General features: G+C 43.1%; 1 protein-coding gene across 1 annotated transcript; it reads right to left on the reverse strand.

Annotated features, from left to right (window-relative positions):
• Window positions 1–169: 169 nt before the first annotated feature.
• On the reverse strand, window positions 170–9,212 carry NPY (neuropeptide Y). Its single transcript, XM_042802007.1, has 4 exons — window positions 9,074–9,212; window positions 8,688–8,875; window positions 3,604–3,684; window positions 170–453 (listed from the first exon to the last, which is right to left on the reverse strand). Exons 2-4 carry the CDS (start codon window positions 8,873–8,875, stop codon window positions 429–431), a joined length of 294 nt encoding a protein of 97 aa, XP_042657941.1. The 5' UTR covers window positions 9,074–9,212; the 3' UTR covers window positions 170–428.
• Between the last annotated feature and the right edge of the window lie 15,604 nt (window positions 9,213–24,816).

Raw genomic sequence — 24,816 nt, forward strand, 5'->3', positions numbered from 1 at the left:
ACCTTATTTTCCTAAATTATGTAGTCTGTGATAACTTATTTTAGAGAGCTTTGTATAAATCAAGCAGCTGATCTGAGTCTGAGGCTACAATAAATGATGTCTTTATCTTACGTTGCACGCTAATCACTGTAATAACTGTGACACTATTGTCCATCCTACTTTAGATTGCAGGGAGGTTATAATTCAGTTTTAGAACAACTCTTTGCTATACCAATGACAAGTTTTCTTGTTTTCATTTAGTATGTTATATTTTGGAATGCACAAATAATTTATTTAAATAAAGGTATATACAAATATGATGAAGGAAAAACTCTACAGAATTCAGTACAATGGCTGCATGCAGTGGGAATGACACTATGATGTGCTTCAGAGGTGTGGAGCATGAACTGAAAACTAGGAAAAGTTTTGGCGGTGTGCTGAAAATCCCATCACCACATCGAAGGGTCTTCAAACCTGCAATACATATTATGAATAAAAAAAAAAAAAATTAAACACATTTTAAAGCCCCTTCTGAAAAGTCTAAATTTTAGTACTACCTTAAATTTTTATTTTCCTAATAGGACCAATAAGAAATACATATGCATATTTGCAGTTGAAGAATGTATATGCAACTGGATGAAAGCAGAAGCATCCTGGCTGGCCAAATGTCCATATGTTGGTACCAGACCTTGTCCCTCCATACTGCTGCCCAAATGGCGTGTTTTTACACCACTGACAGTCACTGCAAAGCTGTTTAATGCCATTAAGAAGCACTTAAAGGATTTCAGCTAGAAAACTACGATATGCTGAAATACAAATAGAGATATTTTTCACTGCTACTCAGGAGTAAACAGTTTCCAAAGAGAATTCAGTGAGAAAAACAAACCAACCACAAAACTGTATGTCATGCTACTACCACCTTCAAACAACACTGAAGTCCACAGCCACCATCCTAAAATATTATTGTGGTGTTCTACCTCTCAATATTAAACACTTGAAATATGTGTTGAAAGGCTTGCTGTGGGCAGGGTTTGATCTAGAAGTCCTCTACTTGAAAATAGCTGTTCTGTCTACACAGCAAGTCAGTCAACAAGTGGAGAACATGGAGAGAGACTAGAGGAGATGCATTGGCTGTAATTTTTGCCATCTACAAGCTGGGTATCTAGTCTTCCTTCACAGTCACTGGGGAGACCCTGGAGAGGGCAATTGATCCTGCCCATTTTCAGAGGGAAGGCTCATTTTGGGGATACCCATCCCTCCGACTGACTGCAAAGGCAGCTTAGACAACTACTTCACAGTAGATACCTAACTTTTAAAGAGGCAGCAGTAGGGGAGACACGTACTGTTACTGAGTTTTAAATGCTTTCTCACGACTCCACAGGCTCGAGAAGATTGGAAACACACCACATCACATATTTTTGTCATAAGAACATATCTGTACTCAGGTCAAGATGCCTCATTTTTTTATTCCTTAATTTCCTATATTTTAACTGGTTTCAATAAGAGTCTTTCTAAATTTTCTTTATATGGTCAGACATACACCTAGACTGCAAAATACTTTGGGGCATATTTTAGTTGGCAAAAGTGAAATGTCAAACCAGGCCAACCAAGCTTAATACAGTTTAGTTGTTTATTAATACCTCAATGCTTAGTTACAAAGTTCCTTCCGGAGAACTCACGAAGTGGGTCTCTTTCTCACTGATTCACTGAGTGAAAATTACATCTTCTCCATAACTGGCTGCGTATATAACTATTTCTAAAACATATACTTCATTAATTGAAGTTCAGAATAATACCAGCCTGCCTTTCATTCATTCAGCCTGGCTTCCTCCAGGAGGAAGGCTTAGGCAGCTGTGTTGTACCTGGGCATATTTTCTGTGTGTCCAGCTGTCCACCCCTGCATGGCTCCTCTAACTTCCTCACCAGCTTTCAAACCCTCTGGACAATTTTAACCAAGTCAGACAGAGGTACAGATATCTCAGAGATATTAAGTTCCTGATGTGCCATGAAACACAGGGCTGGGTAGAAAGAAGATTTAATTATGTCCTTTCATGGAGGGAAAAGCTGGAGCAGGGTTCAAAATCCATACAGGGTTTTATCCTAGAAAACATATCCATAGGAAACTAGACATCATAGTTCCCAGTACTCCCATAATTGTCATCAATGAATGACAAATACCATAGTCAGTTTAAAGTGCTGTTACAGGGGGTATGAAATAAAAATCTGTTTCTCATCAATTCTTGATCTTAAATGCAGACTAGTTTGTTATTTTGTTCATGAGTTTTTGCTCCCTGGTGTGTTATAAATAGCATTATTGAAACAATAATAATAACCATAAAGTTTTGTTATGAAGGGGTGAAAATTACAGAAGAGTATTAGACTTTGTACTACCCTGTGTGTTGCCTCAAATTCATGGCAGCGGAAATTTCCCATTATGTGAAGGCTCTGCCTTGTTATTACCAAACACAAAATAGTCTAATACATTTCACTGCACTCCATGCAGTTTTTTACATAAGCATCTGCAGAGAAAACTGCATCCCCACAGCTGCGGTTAGTCATCAAACCGTAAGTCAATGGTCTCCCTATGCGCAGAACTGCAAGTGTCATGGACAACTTCCCTTGATGGTGGTAGAAATTTTGGTCACGTTTCAGTGACAAGATCATTCCCTAAGTACAGTGCTACAGAGTATGCTTATGTACTTAACTAGTCTAATTGAGCCTTTGCAAATCTGATGAAAATGCAGAGCATTTGCTTGTAGACTCCTGAGATAACTACTGCAGAAAAAAATTATTTCTGCAGTAAAAGTATTATCAGCAGACTTCAGGCTATCAGTAAAAGCTTAAACTGAGTTCATTCGTGCTTGATTGTAAGTGCAACTAAAACCGGTATTTTCCTTCATGAGACAAAACCCTCCCATATCTTACTTTTTCAACATACTTTTAGCTGTGTAAATTGTAGTCATTAACACAGTATCCTGCATTATAGCTAAAGTGTCATTACCTAAGTAGATAAATACAGTATGTACATTTGAAATCCCTGTTTCTTGAAACACCACTGTTATTTTAAACCAAGTGCAAATGGAAATATAAAGGCCTTTCTTCCCTTTGTAAAATATTAGGTACAAAAGCAATGTGAAATACTGTATTTTAAAGACCAGCCATAGCCATGCATTTGTGTATACGTTAATATATGTGCATATTTACCACTCATACATCTTTAGAGGAAAAATTTAAACTCAAGTAGCAAATGAGTAGAAATATGCCATTTTGGGGTCTCTAATCTATCATCAGGCATGAGTGTACAATTCCATGTAATAAAGCCCAGTCAAGCATTGTGGGAATGCTCCTCTTCCTCCAAACAGCAGGTATGGCCTGCTGCCAAAATCAGGAGACATGGAGTTTGGACTATATTATATCTGATAAGGCATTTCTTGCATTCATGGATGGTAATAGCTCTTAACAAAAAAAAAAAAAAAAAAAAAAAAAAAATGTTTTTTCAGGACATGTTTACCCAGCTGTTGGTGGCATATGTTTTCTCCCTGTGAAACATATTTATTGATGACAAATGGAACTGTTAAATCTAAATGAGAAGTGAAAGCCACCACAAAATTTCTTCATACATACCTGGATCTAGGAATATTTTCTGTGCTTTCTCTCAACAACAGGTCTGAGATCAGTGTCTCTGGGCTTGATCTCTTTCCATATCTAAGGAAAGAGAAAATAAGTGTATTTTTGTATATGTCAGTTTTTAAAAAAATTAAAGACTAAGCATGGAACCGTTAAACAAATCTTTTCAGAAAAACTGAATGGAGCAGGCATAAAGACAACTTCCCAGCAAGTATTTTAACTGAATTTGACTTAGTCACATGAGAAAATGTTCACTCTTCAGTATTTCTTTGGATATATTTTTTCCATAATCATGTTACATGTCAGTATTGAGAAACTCTGAGTATTTCTCAATTCGATGGCTGTTCCTGGATATTCTAAGGCCTTGCACCTTACTGATGTGAGCACGGGGGAAGGGGGAGGAAGCTGTGCATGACGTGACCTCTGAGCACCTCATTCCTGCCTACAAACTCAGTTCCATCCTCTCGTTAACGTTCACATTGTCTTACATGCTACTGTATTGTAAGTGAGGAGTCAAGTTTATTTATTAAGTGAATAGAAAACTAACTCAGTTATGTCATATTATCCAAGGAACTAGCCAAGATTTTTTAAGACAGCTAGTACCTTTGGGGCTGCCCAGCACATAGCACATTAGGTTGTAAAAACTGAACTACCCCAAGGTAATCATCACTTTTGAACTATGTGGCCATGGGAGAGTAAACTTCCTGAATCAGAGTTCTTTTTTGATTAAATGCGATATCACTGGCTAGCTTTGTCCTATATTCACACAGCAGCTGTCTTTCTGTTAGTTTGGTTTGGTTTTGGTTTGGTTTGGGTTTTGTTTTTTTTTTTTTTAAATCCTGGATACTATACATTGCTCAACAGTTAAAATTACTTTAATTCCTGGTTCTTGGGAAGGAGTTTGCTCTCTTTTCCTGAGAAAACAGAAGTGACAATGAGCAGCCAGTTTGACAGGTATTTCTTCACTGTAAGGACTCATTAGCCGAAAAGTGATAACTGTAAGCAAACACTCCCTTGGTTAGAAAGAATTAAGATCATGATTTCTAACTTGTGTATGCAATTAGTTTGAATCACAAAGTACATTAACAGTTAACAGCTTTGTGAATGCTGCTTGAGTGAAATTCCCATTCCAGAGAAATGAAATGTGTAATTAAGGACTTAGATTTTATCTGTTGCTATCAAGATGTTTCTCCAATTACTTGATCTAAATTTAGGGAGGGGAAAGAAAAAAAAAATAAAACAAAACAAAACAAAACATCCCAAACTGTATTTCAAAAACTAGCAGTTTTACCTGTTGATGGCATGACTTACTGAAAAGTGGAAACATATCTCTCTTTTCAATCATTTTATTCAACTTTTTGTATTTTTACACCGCCTTAATCATTTTAGCATATCACCTGTGCCACAGAAAGACAAAGCACCTGTTTCAGAATTTTAAAGTAAATTTCTTGATCTAAACTGACTGTAAGCAGGTATCTGAAAAGAACCAGCCAGACGTAGTGAAATGCTATTACAATAATGCAATCAAGCATAATGCTGAATCAAATACCTTGCACTCCATCACCACAAAGGGATTTCTTTCTTTCTATACACCTATTCCAACTAATATGTATGCAACCTGGACTTCAGCTGAAGGGGACTCTAATTTGCTGTTATGTTAAAGAAAATGATTTAACAAATCAACAACCTGCTCCAACAGCTCACACTTGGGCAAAACTCCCACTAATCTCTCAGAAAGTTTTGTCTGAATAAGAAATAGGTAGGAAGCCCCCTGAGTGCAGAGATTCAGTCAAATCACGAAGATGAGTGTGTTGGGGAGATGTCTTTTATGAGTCACTTCAGTGCCTTGGCTAGACCAGTGCTGCTACCTGTGCTGCTACCCACCGTGTCCTCACACAGCAAAGCTCCAAGCTTCGTGCAAATACCTGGTCAGGTTTTATGCTCCGCTTGAGACACCAAGACCTTTTCTCAGGCATGCTGATAACTCACAACTCCAGCTGAAGTCAAAAGGTTTGAAGAGTAAACACACTTACTCTCATGAGGGACACAGTATTTCAGACTCAGCAAAATCTCAAAGCTTCCTACGAAAACTTGGGTCTTGGGAGTCCAACCCCATCAATGCCCTCGGCCGGCAACAGAAGCCAAGGAATCTCAGAAGCAACTCGTGGGTCTGATTCAGAAAACTGCCAAAAAACCCGAGCTCTCAAGATCTGCTCCCTTCCCCATTAAAGGTTGTTGACATAAAGCGGGACCATCAGTACTGCCTAAAAGTCAAACTCGCTTTCAGATATTCTCTGCCCTGCCCAGAGTTCAAGCCATTTCCAGCAGGAGCAGCCTTACTGTTTGCTATGGCACAGAAGAGCCACTGATTCCTGAACAAGCTACAAGGGACAAGAAAGGAAAAGGGCCTATTGGCAAGAGGGAGTACAGGTAGTACCACGTAGCAGAAGGAGGAGTGATTCAGGTAAAGATGGGCTCTGAAAAAAGCCTCCTGAGCAGCGCAGTAGAGGGGTATGAAGCAAGGACCACAGGATGGTTTTGAGGACAGAGGTGGAACTAATCCAGAGACACACAGACATCTGCAGGGTATGAGTCTGCATCTGTGCTGGTCACCTTAGGCTCCCTTTTAAGTCACAAAGACCTGGCACATGAGGAACAAGGGATCTCATCAGAAACAAGAAGTCTGAAACAAGCCTGGTAACCCGCACCCAACCCGTTTCCCTCAGCTAACCTCAAAGGGGTATAAAGCTGATGGGCACAGATGTCTAAAACTAAGTGAGATGGATCTGAAGGAGAAGGATCTCAAAGGAGAGAGGGAGCAAAGCAGCCACACAGTCAAGGTCTAAAGACCAGAAGAGAAATATGGTCTGGAAGGAAGAAGCTTTATGGGAGCTGGGGTGAAGACTCTGTGGGGCACAATAGCTCAAAAGGGAATGATACTCAAATGCTTGGGTTAGGCCAGAAGCAGGAGCCAGGAGGATGAGCCAGAAGGTTATTCATAATCACAAAAACATGCAACAAGACAAGACAACTGAACCTGAAGAGAAAAAAACATTGATCTCATCCTTTCCCAACTTGCTCTTACTGCTCCACCTCACAGTCGCACAGCGACCAGGCTGCAAGCACCAGGAGGAGCAGCACAAAGCCCCTGGACCCCTCGTCGCCCCCCCGTGACAGGGCTCCCAGGCAGCACCATGCCCAAAAGGCAGAGGTAAAAAGCTGGAAGAAGAGAGGAAGCTTCAAGCACATCTGCTGAAACAGACCACATGATTATCCTTAGACCAGTCCAAAATGCTTCAAAAGTTATTGCTGCATTTTGTGACTGTGTCGCTGCTGAAACAGGGAACCTCCAGGAGCTCTCAGTTAAGCTTTCCAGATGGAGGCGGCAATTGCTTTATTTCTACACTGTTAATTCACCACACAGTGGAAACAGCACACCTTTTTTTTTTTTTTTTTTTTAGTTAACCTATGTAGTCACCCTTAAAATGTGTATTGTGAAGCTGACATCGTGGTAGTTTTTTTCTGCCGGCTTTCTTGTACTGACAGGTCAATTCTGTTCCCTTTAAATATGAGAGGGTGGGTAGGAAATCTAGGCAAAATCTGAAGAAAAAAAATTTAAATTCTGCATTGTTTTATCCATCAGCAACTAACTATTTCAGTCCATTTCAGAACCCAGATCCACACAGAGGAATGAAAGCAGTCTCAGTCTCCAAGTTGCACCCCAGAAACTAGGGAAAAAAAAGCTACACAGTCAAGATTAAAGCAAGCATAGAGAGCACACACCAGAAGTAGAGATTGAATAAAGAAAGGAGGGTTTGTCGGGTTGGGTTTGGGGTATGGGATTTTTGTTTTTAAGCATGACCTGGTTTTGAACAATAACCACCTTTGACATGGGAGGTGAAGGAAAAGAAGAGCTGAGTGACCAGCCTGGAGATCCCACCTCATGTGAGGGAAAAGGGCAGCAGAGGCAGAACTCAAGGATCAGACTATTTTTAGCAGTAATCTAGAGAAGAAGTTATCCGATCGTGGGCTATCACACAGAAGCATGCCATACACATGAATGAGTTGTGAACATTGCTTTAAAAGTTCAGTACTGAAGAACTGTATTTCTGTCAACCTCTTCATCTGTGTTATGCTATTAGTGCCCTGGCAGGTAATGTTATGGGCTTGCTGGGAAAGCGCTGTGTTACACGATAGCCTCCCTTCCAATTTAATTCTCCAGACTTCTAGAGGGACAAATGAAAGCCTGATTTTAGACCTCTCATCTGGTTTTGATATTTAACACACAGATAAATATGTCAAAGCTCTTCTGGACACACTGTCCAGGGAGGAACTTCTATTAATACACAGTCTAAACTGGACAGAAGCTCCCAAATAAAATTATTTCTTATAGTAATTTGCACTTTTTAAAGACCGAGCCTCCTACTTTAACAAGCACAGTCATCCCCAGAAAGCCAGTTTAGGGCCAGGCAGGTTCGGGTCACACCATCTTCTCTTTCAGCTTGGGCTTAGGTTCTTGCTTGTGGTCTTGAGACAGTTTTTGTTAGGACTAGTGGGATTTCGCCACTCACAGCTGCATGAAGTAGCTGGCAAACCACAAAGTATCCGGACTACTACAACTCCTCAGCAAGGCTAGAGGGGCACTTTTTTCTCATCAAAATCTTCACGAGAGTTGGTGGCAGCAACAGAACTGGGAAACCGATCCTACTGCCCTATCTAACTCCCCCCCAGCTCCCAGGTTGTTTTCTCTCCCTTTTGGGGGGCTCTCCCCACGCGGGCTGCCCTGCGGTTCACGCTCCTGCCTGCCAGCCTGCCTGTGCCGGGGCTGGAAAGGGCTGGGAGACCAGCGGCTGCCTCGACACCCCTGCCCCTTCCGACAACTTGGATGGTGGAAATTCAGCTCGGGGGCGCATGGCTGTCTCTGTCTCTAAAGGACGTCTGTGCACCGCGTCTTTCTCCCCGTCGGTGGCAAGACACCCAGGTGCGAGGGGGCACCCCACCTTCCTCCCCTGAGCCTCGCCAGGGAAAACGGCAGCCCGGGGAGCGGGACGGGGGGATGTTGGCCGGGCCGCTCTGCCTACCTCTGCCTGGTGATGAGGTTGATGTAGTGCCTCAGCGCCGAGTAGTATCTGGCCATGTCCTCTGCGGGGGCGTCCTCGCCGGGGCTGTCCGGTTTGGAGGGGTACGCCTCTGCCAGCGTCCCCAGGCAGACCAGCAGCGACAGGGCGAACGTCAGCACCGACACCCACAGCCTCACGGTGCCCTGCATCTGCACGGCGGGGCGGGATGAGGGGAGAAGCCGCCGTTAGCGCCCGCCCCGACGGCGGCAGCACCGCGGCCGCCCCAGCGCGCCCCGGCCCGGGCCGCCCCACGCCCTCCCCCCCCCCCCCCCCCGGCACCGCGTCCGTCCCGGTGTCCGTCCCCACGCCCAAACCCAAACCCACGCCCGCCCCGTCGCGGCACTCACGGCGGCGGCTGCAGCGGAGCGGCTCTCGGCTCAGCGAGGCGCTTCTGCCCGTGGGTCGGGGGCTCCCGAGTGCGGGGCTCCGCGCCACGCCGGGGTGTTTTAAGGCTTCCCCGGCAGGCAGGAGGGGCCTCGGGCGATCACGCCTCGCCCGCTCCGGTCCCCCCCCCCTTCCTCCACCGCCGCCCCCCACCTCGGGTGGGGCCCCGCGGCCGCGGCCGGGCGGGACCGAGGGGGCGGGCGCTGCCGCTGCCCCGCCGCCGCCCGCGCACCGCCCCGGCACATCCCACTCCACTCGCGGGTTCTGCCCCCGGCCCCGCGTGCCCCGGGTCCCGCAGCGGGGGCCCCGATGCCTGCCGCCGTGGAGCCGCCGTGCCGCCCGGGGCCCGGAGCCGGCAGGGGAAAGGGGAGCGAGTGCGGGCAGAGCCGGTTTACCCCGCGGGCCCGAGCTTGAGCTTCTCGGCAGCAGCGCTGCCGGACGTAAAGCCGAGAAAGCAAGACGGCTTGGAGCAACCAAAAATGCCAAATCAGTGCCGCGGACTCAGACCTCATACCTGCTAAACGGGTAAACCTTGAAGATTAACTCCCCAGGGGACTGGCAGCAGAGCTGCAGCGGTGAAACTGCACCTCCCTCTGTGCCCGCTCTGCCAGGGAGACCCTCTGCCCCCCTGCCCAGGGCTGCCTTCAGAGTGGCTTTTCTAAAGTGACTTTAGTCTGTTTTATTTCTGTGCCTGAGCCGCATGCCACAGAAAACAGCTCACCACTGCCAAGGCGTCACGACAGCCTTTCCAGTCCCGACCTGAGGGAAGCACTGCTGAATCGAGGACATGGCAACTTCTTCCAGCAATGCGGGTTTACAGGGACCGATCCGGCCAAGGTGCCAGATTTACATTTCTCCCTAAACTTGTCCAGACCTAGAGTCAGTGGGGAGAGATGGGCCCCCTGACAGGGACCTAATCCCCCATACAACAGAGGTCTGAGATAAGCAGAGTGGGCATCTTCTGGCCACACACCCTTCTCCACTGACTACAGTGGCAGCCTAGGTGGCCAGGCTAGGCTACACCTGACTAACAGCGTGCCTGAAGTCGGGTAAAATGAATCCAACCCAAAGTTTCAGAATCTGTTGGGGAGTTTGGTAGTCGGAAACTATTCATATATATCAGTAAAATTAAGTTAATTCTTTAGAAACAGGTAATTTGATTAGCATCTTGATGACCAATGACTAATTCCAATTGGAATGACAAATCATGACTCTGATAGTATCTTATTTTTAATTTGAAGGTAAAATAGCAATCACCCAAGTAAGAACAACAGACATACTGACAGAAAGCTTTAAGACATGGTCTAAAATTATATCATACATATACCACTGTAAATGTAGTTACTAATTTCTATAATTATTATCATATGCAGTGTTTTGCTTAATAATAATCCAGCAGACTCTGAAAAACAATATTCAGTTTGCAAGAACAAAACTAGAAATTGTTTTCATCACTCCAGAAACAGAATCTCAACATTATATTAAAAAAAAAAAAAAAACCTAGCAAATAAATGGCTCTTGTGGTGTGCGAGGAAGCTCGCTGGACTATGTCCATTTCAAGCCATGGAAGCAAAGAAAATTCCAGACGTCCTAATATCAAGAGATATTTTGAAACCTTCATGACTCCATAGTGCACCAGCCACAAACCTTACAGCAAGATTACGGGCTGCCTTTATCACATGCTGAGTGAAGAATTTTAACGCGTGTGGATAATTTTCCATGCCACGGCCAGCAGTTCTAGCTCCTAATTTCAGCAGATCTGTGCCATAGGGTGACATCACATCTTACAAAGTGACATCACTGCATCCCCGTGCTCTCTGTCCCCCCACCAGCAACACTCCTGCACATTCAGTGTTCACGTTGTCCTCATGTTGGCTCAACAGAAGCAGCTGATATGACAGTCTGACACTGGTAACACTATCAACCTTCAAGGCAGTTCAAAGAAAGAGGAATAAGCTAACAGACGAGCAAGATAAATGTGAAATCTGGCATCTACACGCTTACTTGGTCTACAAGAAGGCAACGACATTCCCCCACCGCGGGTATGGGCATATTGTTTGACACAGCAGCATGTCACGCTGCCACGTCCTGGCACAAATCACCACCACTGGGCAATCAGCTGTTGACATCTCCAGAAACCCTGGCTGAATCCCTGCTCTTTTCCTATGATCAAGTACGAGCAGTAAGCTGCTCCCTCCGAGGAAATGAATAACAAATCATACCCGCTAAGTCCCTCTACAAAATGCTGGGTCTGGAGCAGCAGCTCCCCACAAAAATAAGGTACAGACCACACTAACAGTCAGTTTGCTTCACAGCATGAGGAGGAGTGGGGGAAGCCCTCTCTCTCATGCAGAAAGGGGAATCAAATCCACCACCCGCACAGGACGGCAGCTCCTGCAGCTGCAGGCTGCTTGGCAGGGTCTGGGGGGAGGTTTTCCCCTCCACGGCACCATGACCCCAACCAACTCATCTGTTGTGCCTTACCTATGGGTGAAGTGGCATCTCCCAGCTTGTGCAGAGTTTGGACTCAGGTTCCCACTCTGAGTGGCCTAAAGGTTCAGGAGATGTCAAATCTTGCTGCACCTCCAGAATAACACTTCTTTTTGTACGGTTCCAGCATTTAATTTGGGAAACCCAAAACACTGAAATCAAAGTTTTAATCACCTTGCTTTCCACAGTGCCTATTTCTGTAACAGTATTGAGGCACCGCTCAGCTCCAGGTGTATGCTTATGCCCCATTTCATCATTTAAGACGAAGCATACACCTTAGAGCTTTCTTGAGTCTGGAGACATTTATGTCTGGAGCCATTCTGTAAATTCTCACAAAAATGTCCTCTTCTTCTGTTTTGAAACACTGAAAATCCATACAGGCTCATTCCGTTCCTACCATAAAACATATATTAAGCTTAAATAACATAGATAAAACATATTTTGGATACATAACATATTCATCAGTATAATCTCAATGCAACAAATACTGGTATTTTTAAATTGATGAAACAGACCCTGTACCTAAAGTTACAGACATATATAGACTCCAGTGTATCAGTGAGACTGAGTGTTCCTGGCTCTCACTGATCTTAACGGATGTTTTACAAGTAGTTTCCAGAGTCAAGGTCTCCTGCACCCTTGATGATGCCTGTTGATGATTACTCCAGGTGGGTGCTTGCCCAGCGTTGCTGTACTTACACAAAGTGGGCAGGCATTTGTATTCTGGCAAATGGCAGGGCTGCACGTTCCACAAGCAGCTTTGGAATGGGCTGTAAGGGTGAACAAGGAGGTGGTGAGGGTGTTTGGAAAGAAACGAGTAAGACTCAGAAGAGCTGATGAAGAAAGTCTGGAAGAACTTCATGGAGTTAAAGAATGCAGCCTGGGAGAGAGAGCAGAAAGGCACAGGCATAGCTCAGGTATGGCAGCACTTAGATATCCATGTTTTTTCTTTGCCAAGTCTTACAGGCTTGCAGATGTGCAACTCCTAGCTACACTATAGCTAAGAAATCAGGAGCTTGAAGAGTATTTAACTACATACAGAGGGCAACACGGGCATTTCAAAGCTCTGAGCACGTATCAATTCCAGGTACAGCACCAAAAGGAAAAAAGTGAGAAGGAACATGACAGCCACATTTTGCCTACATTTTAGTGTCATGACATGTAAAGATTCAACAGACAGCTGTTTACGCCACAAAGAACAAGAAGGCTTCCAAGACATCAACGTAGTAAAAGTAAGATGATACTGTTCTACAAGCAACATAAATGTGAAAGAAAATTCAAGTCATTTATTAATGATAATATATACAATTGCATTAAACAGGGACATGATATTTTCCTTAATTAAAACAAAATTTAATGTGATTAACTTTGGACAGAATATTAATTATAGCATGCTTTCTGTGGTAGGCATGGAATTAAAGCCGTTCTTTATCATTACAAATATACATAATGTAATTTTCTCACTGCAACAAGTGTAAGGTTGTGTGCATCAGTGATCTTAAACTAACATTCCATAATAGCCCATTACTGCTCCTTGTTTTAAATGCAAGAAAAAGATCTATCTCCTAATAGAGGGAAAGTGTTAAAAGTTGGAGCCCCAGGAAGAAAAGGTTTATGTGGTACTAGAGACCTGGAAATGGCAGATTTTATCAGCTGATGTTGCCAGTGCTCTTGCAGTTAAAGTCTCACTAAAGGTTTCCATGGCTGAGCAAACCTTCCAGAAATGCTGAATCTTTAGGACTGGAAGTTCAGTCAGATAAGCAGTGTATAAATATTCAGTAGTCACATGAATTTATCTGAACCGATTTGGACAGAAAATGGGGCTGCTAATCTCATCAAATCAGACTCTCACATACTTTACAGTATTGCTGATTTCAGTCTGCTTAGCAATACTTTCAGAAAAGGTTCTCACTGTGCTTTGGCACATCATACCAGTACCCACATTTCCAAAATTTTGTGTCCTTTTCAGTACTTTTATTCTCCTCCCCCTGTACATATGGGTAAGAATTGAACAGGACACCCTCTAATCCTAAAGCGATCACCCCCTTCCTGTCCGCTCTCCAGTAGAGACATCCTTGTGAGTCCAGCAAGTATTAAATAGGTTTATAATACTCCATCAAAAAGTGGGGCTCTGGCTAAGTACAAACAACATGAAAACATAAGAGAAAAGAAAAAACTATTGAATCAAACCAAAGGCTCATCTATCCTGTCCTCAGTGTCATCTAAAGGCAGGTTCTTAAGACTGTCAGAACAGGAAAAGCATGTTACGCTATTTTCCCAACCTGTATAAAACTGTAATTTAGAGACACCCTAACCAGCAGTCAAGGTTTTGTACGTTCCAGCAAATTTTGAGCATCACCAGCCTCCCGTGGCAGTCCCACAGCATTGCTGCCGTGGATTACAGGAGAGGAACAGAAGTCATCAGCTGGCACCGTCCCTCTGTTACCGCTTTGACGTGCCCGACTTCCCTCCCGCGCCCGTGTGTCACCTTGCCCAGCAGCACCAGCACAGCCCAGCACTGCTGCTGGGGAGACGGGTGGTGTTCACACACCAAGGCGGTGAGTGACACTGCAGGCACCGAGTGGCACCTCCTGCCCTCCAGCAGGAAAAAGGAAAGGCACCTCTCCATGACATGAACGGCTTCTGCTGGTGCACGAACAGCTCCCGTACAACTACCTGACTGTGAGCTGCGGACCCCAGATGTAATACAAATAAATTATTTGCTGTTTAAAACAGTGTTGTTCACAGCTTCACATCAATGGCCCTGCAAGCATTTGACTCACAGTCACAGCAACATACGACCGGAAACCAGAAAAATAAAACATGGTTCTGGTGGAGTCTTGTAATGAAAGTTGCTGGGTTTCTTTTCTGAAAACACAGCTGTCGTGGTTTAGGCCTGGTTGGCAGCCAACCACAATGCAGCAGCTCTCTCTCCCTTCCCCTCTGGCAATGAGAAGGGACAAAGAGCCAGGCTTGGGGTTTGAGATAGGACTGGGATGGGGAAAAATTCCCCTTTATGATCATGAGCAAGAGGCAGACTCGTTAGGGGAAGAAAAAAACCCATACATTTATTACAGACACTAACAACACATAACAGAGTAGGACAGTGAGAAGCATTGCCACATCTTGAGAACACCTTTCCCCCACCCCTCCCTTCTTCCCTGGCTCAGCTCTGCTCCCGATATCTCGACCTCCTCCCCCAGGGGCGCAGGGGCAGGGAATGGGGGGTGCAGTCAGCGCTGCCACTTCCTTTATCTTCGGTGAGGGGAGTGTCCGGAACTTGTTCCTCCTGCTCCATTGTGGTCCCCCTCTCACAGGAGACAGTCCTCCACAAACTTTCTCCAACATGAGTTCCTCCCATGGGCCACAACGTTCCCCACACTGCTCCATCGTGGGTCACCAACTCCCTCCAACTGGATTCCCTCCCACGGCTGCAGCCCTTCCCGAGCTGCTCCAGCGTGGGACTCCCCCGCATGCTGCAATCCTCCCAGCGCTGAATTACAGCAGCGGGGCTGCCTTTTCCCATAAGACCCCGGCCTTCTTCGGGCACAGAACCTTGATCAGGTGAGCAGGCGCTACAGGCCATAAATCAATGTCTGCTCCACCGTAGATCTTCATGGGTGGCAGGGGGGGCCGCCCTGCTGTCTCACCACAGGATACAGCGGGGTCTCTGCTCTGGCACACCTCCCCCCTCCTTTCTTCCTCCGTTCCTCCACTGACCTTGGTGTTCATGCAGCTGCAGCAACTCCTCCTCACCAGTCCCACTGCTCCTCACCACGTCCCTTCTTAAATATGTTATCGCAGAGGTGCAGCTGATTGGCTCAGTTTTCCAAACAGAAGTGGAGCTGACGTGGAGCTGGGGGAGCTTCGAGAAGCTTCTCACAGGGGGCTGCCCCGATAGCCCCCTCCCCTGCCACCAAAAAACTCCACCACTCACTCAACCCAGGACAACAGCCAGCAAGACTTCTGAAATGCTGCAACAGGGTCAGAGGGGCATCAGCAACTGTCCTGAGGACACATGGTACAATGCACAGTTTTGACAAGAACACAACAATATTCAAATAAGCAACAAAACCAAACCCAGTATTTGCAACTGTAATGACATTTGTTTTGCTATGCCTTCCTCCCTTTCCCTCTGGCAACATGCCTACTGCCGAGACCAAAGCCAGTAAGGAACAGCTTATGAGAAGATAGTGGTTTAAAGAAAATGAATCAAGTGTTTATATCGGAAACAAAAAAATATCCACACTGAAAGAGATTTTTCATGTGTATTAGATGAAGAAGTTGGCAAAGCTGTCATGATTTAATCAGAATTAGTAGAATTAACCATTCTCTGCTTCGGTGTACACCTTGACTTCAATCCCATTAAAGAGGGAAATAGGAGGAAAAGTGAAAGAAGTCCAGACAGGCTACACTGTAAGATTGTGCTGAGTGACTCTGCCTGAAACTGAAACAACAAAGACTTGCCTGAAACATAAGAGATATCAGAGGTTGATGGGATTGTTCCAAGAACTGAAGAAATTCAATCACACTTACGTGGAGAACTGTCACACATTTTACCTGCAGGGAATAAATCAGAGAGGCAGACATAAGAAAGATATCTGCAAAGGCTTCTGAAAAACCCTGCTATTTGTGTTCATTCTCAGAATATTACCACTTACTGATAGGTGTACAGAAGTGAATTCATCTACATCCAAGGCACTGGAGCTGAAAAACACCCTTATGCTTAAAATGTGCGTATTATACACCGAAAAAGATCTCTCCTAGCAGATTCTCAGTCCAAGCACAGTCAGAATCACTTTTGCTTCCTGTCCTGAAACATTGACACAGCTGAGAATTAACTTTCTCCCATATGGTTTCATAATTTTGTATGTGTTGAATGCTTTATTACTTGTCATGGCAGACAGCACAGGAAACCTTAAGTGCCAAAGTTGCAGCACTTTTTGAAAGCAGAACTAAACGTGGAGACAGGGGTGATTGATTCATTTCAGGGTAATACAAGATGGGATTTGCCTCTGATAGCTTTGGCTATCCAAAAAGTAGGCCTCTGCTTTAAGAATTGGTCCAGACTCAATTTATGGTCAAAAAAAAAAAAAAAATTAGCAGGAGGCTGCAGAGCAATTCACCTTAGATAAATGTCCATCACAGCTGGGAACCCACCAGGAGATGCTCCTCTCTCCCTGTTGTCTTAAAACATAAGAGATCGTAGATTACCCAATCACGCACAGTCAAAGAAATCAAAGAGCAAACCACACAATTCTGACAGGGAATCCTTTGCCATCACAAGGGCTTGGATACCACAGGGGACCACAGCAATTGTCTGTACCAGAGATCATTCTTCGTTTATACCCTGACATGCGCATTTGAAACGAAAGGCCTAGGATTTAGGAAAAGGTCATACACTTAAGACAGTGTTGTACCGACTGTACTGGTCTCACAGAGCAGGGGCACATGGAAATGTCTTGATACGCTCCAAAAAGAATGTCCAAATGGTCTTAGCTGTGCACTGACCTTATGCAGTTTGACTGTAACTTAGCTAATGGCTTTTCACTCCTGCTAAATGGATGAGTTCCAACAAATAAACTCCATCTTCAGTCATTAATTCAATAATTCTGACATCAGGAAAGAAATGTTTATCCATTATTCTGTATTTTTTTTCCTTGCACGCTGGTGCAGTTTGGAGCTAAAGAACGTGACAGCTGTAATAGTTAGGGCAAGCTTATTTTGTATATGACAAGCATAACAAGAACAGGGATTACAAGCTCTAGCATTGAAACATACCTTCAAAAGTTATTACACCGTTAAAACTAACAGTTCTTATTGTCTCCTCTTAATCCATTCACACAACTTTCCATCAGGCACTAAGGTCCTGGTAAAGTAAAATAAAATACATCTTCAACAAACATGACTGAAAAGTGATTCTGCCTGATTTATGTACATTTGTTCTTCCTTCCTTTGTTTGCATTTTGACCATATGATTTTATTTACTAATATAATACATTATTTTTAAAAAATTAGCAGTGATATTATTTATGCAAATAGAAGAAATTGAGCAAGATGTGACATGGTGTCCCTCATCCTACTGCTGTGCTGTCTATAGCCTCACCTGTTAATTGTTGCCTGCAGAGAGACTGCATAACTGAATACGGAGTTATTTGCTTTGTGATCATGGTGATTGTGTTTAAGATCTTGTGGAAACACCTTTCTTTCCACACTCTCCCACGAGAGAAGAAACAGACTTAAATACTTTGGCTCCCTTTATGCACTAGACTAACCTCTACCCAAAGCAGGAAAAGACAAAAGGCTTTATAAGAGCTGCAATGCTTGAATAGGACCCAAATTCTGGGAAGCATCAGTGTGGATCAGATGAAGGGATCAGCTGCAGGCTGGAAGCCAAAGGGAGCATGCTGCCAGCCGTGCTGCACGTACAGTACCAGGTCTCTGCTGATAGCTGGAGGTTGGTCTACAGGGAAGACAGCAGACTAGGTGTTGACCCTGATCAGATTTTCAAAGGCTTCAAGCAATAGCTTCATGGGAGAGTTTTTGGTACAGCTTTTGGCCTTTGCTCTGCAAAATACACCTGGCAAAGCACAGACTTGCTACACAGGGCGTCCATCCTTTGAGTCTTGAAAGGTCTAGATCTTTATTTCTTGTATCTGGTGAGGTATCACTGTTGTTGTTTATATAGGCCTGATCCTTTCATTCCCATTTGTTGCCCATATGTGTTTGAAGCAATTGATGTGATTAAGCTGTCATTTGCCAGCACTTTGCACAACTCCCCCCCCAACAATTTCCTGGCCACCTGGCAATAGGAGACTGTCACCTCGCTGCTGAAGGGTTAGCTCTCCTTCACAACAAACACACTGGCACAAAATTAATAATTTTTACACAGAGATCAGTGTATTATTAGTCAAATAAATATAATCAGAAACAAATGCAGAACTGTATACTTTATTGAGGAGGAGTAAAGACATCCGAGGTACCCACAAATCTGATTTTCCTGAGGTACCCATCCCCACAGTATTCATCTGCAACCATATAAAGTATGCATGTCTGTGAAATTATCTGTACATCTGTTTCTGGGCATACAAGAGCTTGCCAAACCTGTGATCATTTCACACTTCAATATGTTCAAATGGAACCAATAAAACATTGTTCTCAAGAAACAAAATCTCAACTGCGCAGTGCAATTCCCTAAATCTTATTTGTTTCACAACAGACTTGATAGATCATTGTAAAACCAACCGAAATTTCTCCAGTTATAAGAATTGACATGATCACTAAATATATTGCGAAGATTTTCTGGCATTTGCTTGGATATCTGTTCTGTATTTTTCTTATGCTCTTAATTGTTCAGAGCAGTTCCCCATTTCTCAGAAGTTTCCAGACAACTTTTTTTTTTTGCCAAGCAGAAGAAAATTACATTCAAAAGGTGATCCATTTTTCAAAGGTGTTAGATCAAACTAGTCCCTACTGTAACTTTTTCAAACTCAGCATTGCTATTGAATTGTGGTAGCTTCACCATTGTGATGAATTAGTACATCTGCTTTTAATGTACTGACCTTGCAGTGCAAAATTAATATGACATATTACTTTTGCATTGTCATGATGATATTATTACTGAATTTACATTCCGAGGTTTTAGATATTTTTATTTTAGTATGGGTAACAGTAACATGTGGGCAAAAGTCAAACAAAATCTCCCTCAAACCCAACCAGCTAGTTGGAAGCACACAGGAAAACCTGTGGTAACATTGGCTGATCTTGGATGCTTTCACAACTGGATAAGACCATACTAATTCATCTGCCACCCAGGCTATATAACTAGTAATGGAAATAGTTTTAAATATGTTGCAACAGGACTTGCTAGCCTATTTAGTTACAGTATGGCCACCTGCTCAACTCATGTCAGGGTCAGAACTCTCAGCTATGTTTAAAAAGCATTTGCAGATATATCTTCAGGTGAAACTTTAGTGTTTACTGTGTTTGAAACCAGTGTTTTCAGCATGTTTCTGTCTCCAGAAGATCTTAACATACCCACCCAGTCATGAGATGGATGATAAAAGTACAGTAGAGGAAACAAACAAAAAGGAGACTTTTGGAGGTTGATTGCCCGGTTCTATGTATGTTCTAAAAGTCATATATTTATCTAATTATTCCCTGACCTTCTAGGGAGCTTGAAGAAGACTAAGATAACCCAAGTCCAGTTATGTACTGAAGAGGATCCATCCAAAGAGGCATTCTCATTAGAGTGTGGCATCACCATACGACGGGGAAGGTTTTTTTGTTCTGTGCAGCTTTCAGGAATAAATTATTCCCATGATGGATTCCCAAAATCTCATTTATCAGTAACTTTGACAGCTGATATAACAGTGCTAGTACAGGTCAGACTCACTCTGGGTGTATTTCACAGAAACCGTATTTGTCTGTTAGCTTGCCTGTGCTGCTCATTCCCAAAGTATCCAAGCATCTCATAAACAGCTCTGAACTCACCTCCACAGTGCCCTGTGAAGTGGGAAAGTACTGGTCATGTGTTTGGCAGAGGAGTGACTAAAACCAGGGGAGATAAAGAGCCTTTGCAAGAGGAGCCTGGCGGGAGTGGGAACACTGATTCTGAGTGGTTTAATTTGCCAGGGAAAAGTACAGCCCCATTCCCCATTAAAAGCAAATGCCCTAGCAAGGTCAATGAGCAGTGCCTTTTGAGCAAAAAAATTACAGTGGCTTCTGTAGGAGTTCAGTAGGCATCCCCTGCTATACTACATTCTGTGTGGACCAGAAACTCAGCTCATATCCCCTGAAGCTGTTGCTACACGTGCAAGTGGTCCGCCAGGAACTGCCCAGCCTCCAAGTCTCACCCAATGACTTAGGCACCCATATGGGAACTGAGACAGTATGACTTTTGCTCTTTTTAGTTTGCAAAATTAGAACTACTCCTGAGACCAGCATGGGCATCAGGATCAGGTTGTGTTGCATGTCACTGCGACCATGAATACTGAAAAGAATAAATCTAAGCTAAGATCGCATCAAAGGAGGAGCTGCCTCTTCCTTGTAGCTCTGAGGGGCATTCTGTGATTTCCATGTAATTTCAGATTTCGAGGGGACCAGGTTTACATTGTGGCAGGGCTAGTGCGTAAGAGTCATACCTGTCAGTGATTCCAGAATTCCTCTTAGCTGGCTTCAGCACTGCTGGTAAAGGTGTGCTAACTCTTATAAAAAATACGTTTCCATATGGAGGAGGTTGCGTCCACTAAATGGAAAAAACAGCACTGCTGCAAAGCATGCTGTAAAATAAAGTATCCTCCCTTGGAAAGTGCCTGACCGTCAGTCTTTCGTCACTTTATGTGAATTATCTATTTTTCAAGTTCTTTTAAAAAGCATAGCTCATGCAGTTTGTAATGGTGCAAAATTTGTCATAGAACACAGTTGAAAAAATATCTTTGTGGTAGTATGGATGAAGATAATCTTCTTATTGTGTTCAGACTCCAACAGAATTGAGCTGCAACATAACAGACAGCATCCCAACACACCCTTCCCCAACCACTAACATCTGGTCCAGCTTTCCTTGTTGTTTTTTTGTTTGGGTTCTCTAGTAATTTTTGACTCTGAAATCTCGGGCTCTACTAATAATGCTAACACAAGTCAATGGGTTTGTGACTCATTCTTAAAACTAAAACAGTTATTGCATCATTTATGCCAGCAAAAGCCTGTGCCTGGGCCTGATTAGCAGTCCTCAGAAAGGTGCTGTCTTCATTGGGGTTTAGACTGGGCCCATGTAGCTTTTATTGAAGCATAACATCACCTACACACATGCTCCCATGAAACACTGATGAACTTGCTCTGAGAAAGGTGAGAGGGCAGAGGAAGGCAAACCTCCATGTGGTTTTTTGTCTCTGGTTTTACATTGGTAGTTTAAATATTGTTGAGACATTATTGTGAAGGACCCTTCTAACAGAGAAACCATATCAGATTCTTAAGGTTAACCTAATTTTACAAACAGGTAGAGAGAAAACAAAACAAAACAGTAAGGTTTTAAAAAACCAACCCTGCTATTGAAAGTTACACACACATTTCCAGAGATAAATTCCAGTTGCTGTACTGGAAAGAGCAAGGACATAGTCACCACGGAGTTTCTCCTCAGACATTATCTGGCTTAGAGGTGTCCCTATGAATAAATCAGGCCTTTTGAGATCCACTGAGCTCATCTTCGAGACTTGACTGCCCATAATTTGTGGAGCTGGGAACATGAAGGAAAATTACATACGGCATGTAGCAGAAGTAGCCACATCTGTGTTAGCAACTGCAGTGATCCAGGGCAGTTCTCTGGCCATGAAGGCAAGATGCCAGCCCAACTTTTGCCCACACAGCTAAATGGCTTTCTCATCCCTAAAACAGGGTAGTCTTGTTTGAACACCCTTTTTCTGTTCTGGTTATCTCTGATAGGTGCCACCTCTTGGAATCTTACCATTTACAGAAGTCTTGACTTTTATTTCATTTATTGTTTCATTTATTCATTGGGATTACTTTTTAAGGAAGTTGCGAGCCCTCATGAGTCTAAATCACTGGGGATAAAAGGATCAACTGGCCAAATGTAAATGACCATTTAGAGACGTTCAAGACCACACCAGCTCCAAAGCAATGATAAAAATGAAGGTCACAATTAAAAAACAAAAAAGCAAAAAAACCCAAAAAACACAACAACAACAAAAAATGCCAAAAGAAAGAAAATAGATGATTATGTAAATTTGAATATAGATTATAAGCTAGGAATTTTAACACAAGAAAACTGGTAACTGAAGCAAAAGGATGTAAATGGGGCTAACAATAGTCAGAAAGACATTTTGAACATAAAGGGAGCAAAAGGAATCCTAACAGTGGAACTGGAAATTATAAAATTGCCAAAAATAATCCTGAAAAGGCAGAAGTGTTCAATAAATAACTGCTGTATATTTGGCCAAGGATCAGATGATGTGATCATTTCATAAGAAAATCATGAAACAATTTTCACTCCAGCAGTGCATCAGAAGGACGTCAAATAAGAGCTACTGATTTCAGACATATTTATAGCACTAAGTCTCAAAACAAACATATGAGAGTTTAAAAGGAGCTGTGTGAAAACCCCTCCAGACCATTAGTGTTGATTTTTCAATAACTCTTGTAATACTGGGGAAGTTTCAGAAGATGAGAAAAAGTAATATAACACCAATATTAAATATATATATATATATATATATATATATAAAGAGAGAATAAATGATACAGCTCAGCTGATTACAAGATTGTCAGACTGACTAACATCAGTCCAAGGCAAAATAAAGGAATGGCTGATACAGGACCCAATTAATAAGGAAAACACGGGCGGCAGTATAATTATTGTCATTTGGTGGGGGGTTTTGGCAAATAGATCCTGTCAAACTAACTTGATATCTTTCTCTGATGAGATTACAAATGGACTGATAGAGGTAATGGTGTCACTATATTTGGGCTTCTACAAGACATTTTATTCAGTCAGTACCATATATTGCAAAAAACGTTGATTAAGAATGTTATGAATCAACACTGCACACAATAAATGGATTAAAACTGGCAAGCAGTTACATACCAGAACAACACTGTAAAGATGTATCTTTTTAGTGAGGTTCAGTGGGGATCCAGTCCTACATCAGTTAACTTTTTGCCTGAGATGTGGAAGGAAGCATAAAGTCATCACTGATGAGAACTGTAGATAACACAGACTGGGTGAGAATTATATAATTAAGATGATAGATGGGTGATGCAGAGGGATTTATGGTGCATTATGATGCATCAGAGGTGATGTATGATATTACTGCACATCAAAAAATACACACACACTTTCTCCCACATATACATAGACCATCAGGAAAACACATAAAAGGGAGAACATAAAAGCAAACATTCTATGCTTAGCCAAATTTTACCACATGGCAAGGTGGACAGAAGAGAAAAACATGGTATTAAGACCAGCTGTTGGTCATATGTCTAGAAACAAAGGCAGGAGGGCATCTCTGGGGACTCAATTTGGAGTAACAGTGTCCCTCATGAATATGAGATCTCATCCAAGCAGGAACATAACTCCCAGGAAGGAACATATATTCTCAGTTCAGTTCTGTGGCCAAAAAAGGAGCCCCAGATCTCCTAAAAAAGCTGAGGAGCTGGTACTGCTTTTGCACAGAACATAGATGTAATCATGACTAGAATATCATGTCCTGGAAAGGACACTGATAACTGAGAAGGATCAAGGCAGCACTGAGAAAGATTAAAGAACAAGAGGAAGCATCTGTTAGTAACACTGCAGGAACTCAATCTGTTTAGTTAATGAAAGAAAAGGTTAAAAGGTAATTTGATGAGTTTGTAAGTACCTACGAGGGAATACAACTTTGCTAATGGGCTATTCAGTTCAGCAGACAAAAGAAAGCAAGTACATGAAAGTTAAGGCTAGAGATATTTACAATGGAAACGAGATGCAAAATCTGGTTTTGATAGAAAACAGTCTTTGAAGCATATTTTCTGGCAATGGCAATTTTTAAACAAATACTGAATGTTGTTCAAAAGCCAGTACTCTAGATCAAATGCAAATCAATTTAGGAGAGTCCTATGGCCTGTGATACACAAGAGGTCAGACTGTAGGACCTACTTCTGCCCTTACTACTTATTTATGGGGTAAAACAGAGTATAACTGGCATAGGGATAACTCCCTGAGTCTGATTAGAGCCTGAAATAAGAAATCAAGAGGTCAGCACTGCCACCAGGCTCAGTAATGTTAGTGCCAAGGCTTGCTGGGCTGGAGTGCCCAGTGCAGCGGCAGCAGAAGATTGTAAATCTGATAGTAAGAAAGAGAAGCAGACAACCATGCTCCTGCATCTGTACTGCAGTTACCTGTTGCAGCAGTGAGCTGCTGGACACCAGTGACCTACCACCCCAGTGAGGTGATGTAGCGTACTGGGGAAAGGAATAAAGCTATAGAATGGCATTCCACAATTCCTAAGACCCCAAAATGGTTTAGCCCTCCCTAGAAAGTGATGTTACAATGCGGCACTCACCCTTACAAATTCCCTTACAAGAACTCTGAATTCTGGATTCTAAATTCTATGTCCTTATTATCTACACTACCCTCATAGCACAGGTATATAAGGAAGGGAAAATACTATTAGCCCTTTGAGAACATCGTGCAGTAGATAAACAATGAAGAAGAAAGTAA

This window comes from Tyto alba, unplaced genomic scaffold, assembly GCF_018691265.1.
Source record: "Tyto alba isolate M040663 unplaced genomic scaffold, T.alba_DEE_v4.0 Super-Scaffold_38, whole genome shotgun sequence".
Taxonomy (NCBI): domain Eukaryota; kingdom Metazoa; phylum Chordata; class Aves; order Strigiformes; family Tytonidae; genus Tyto; species Tyto alba.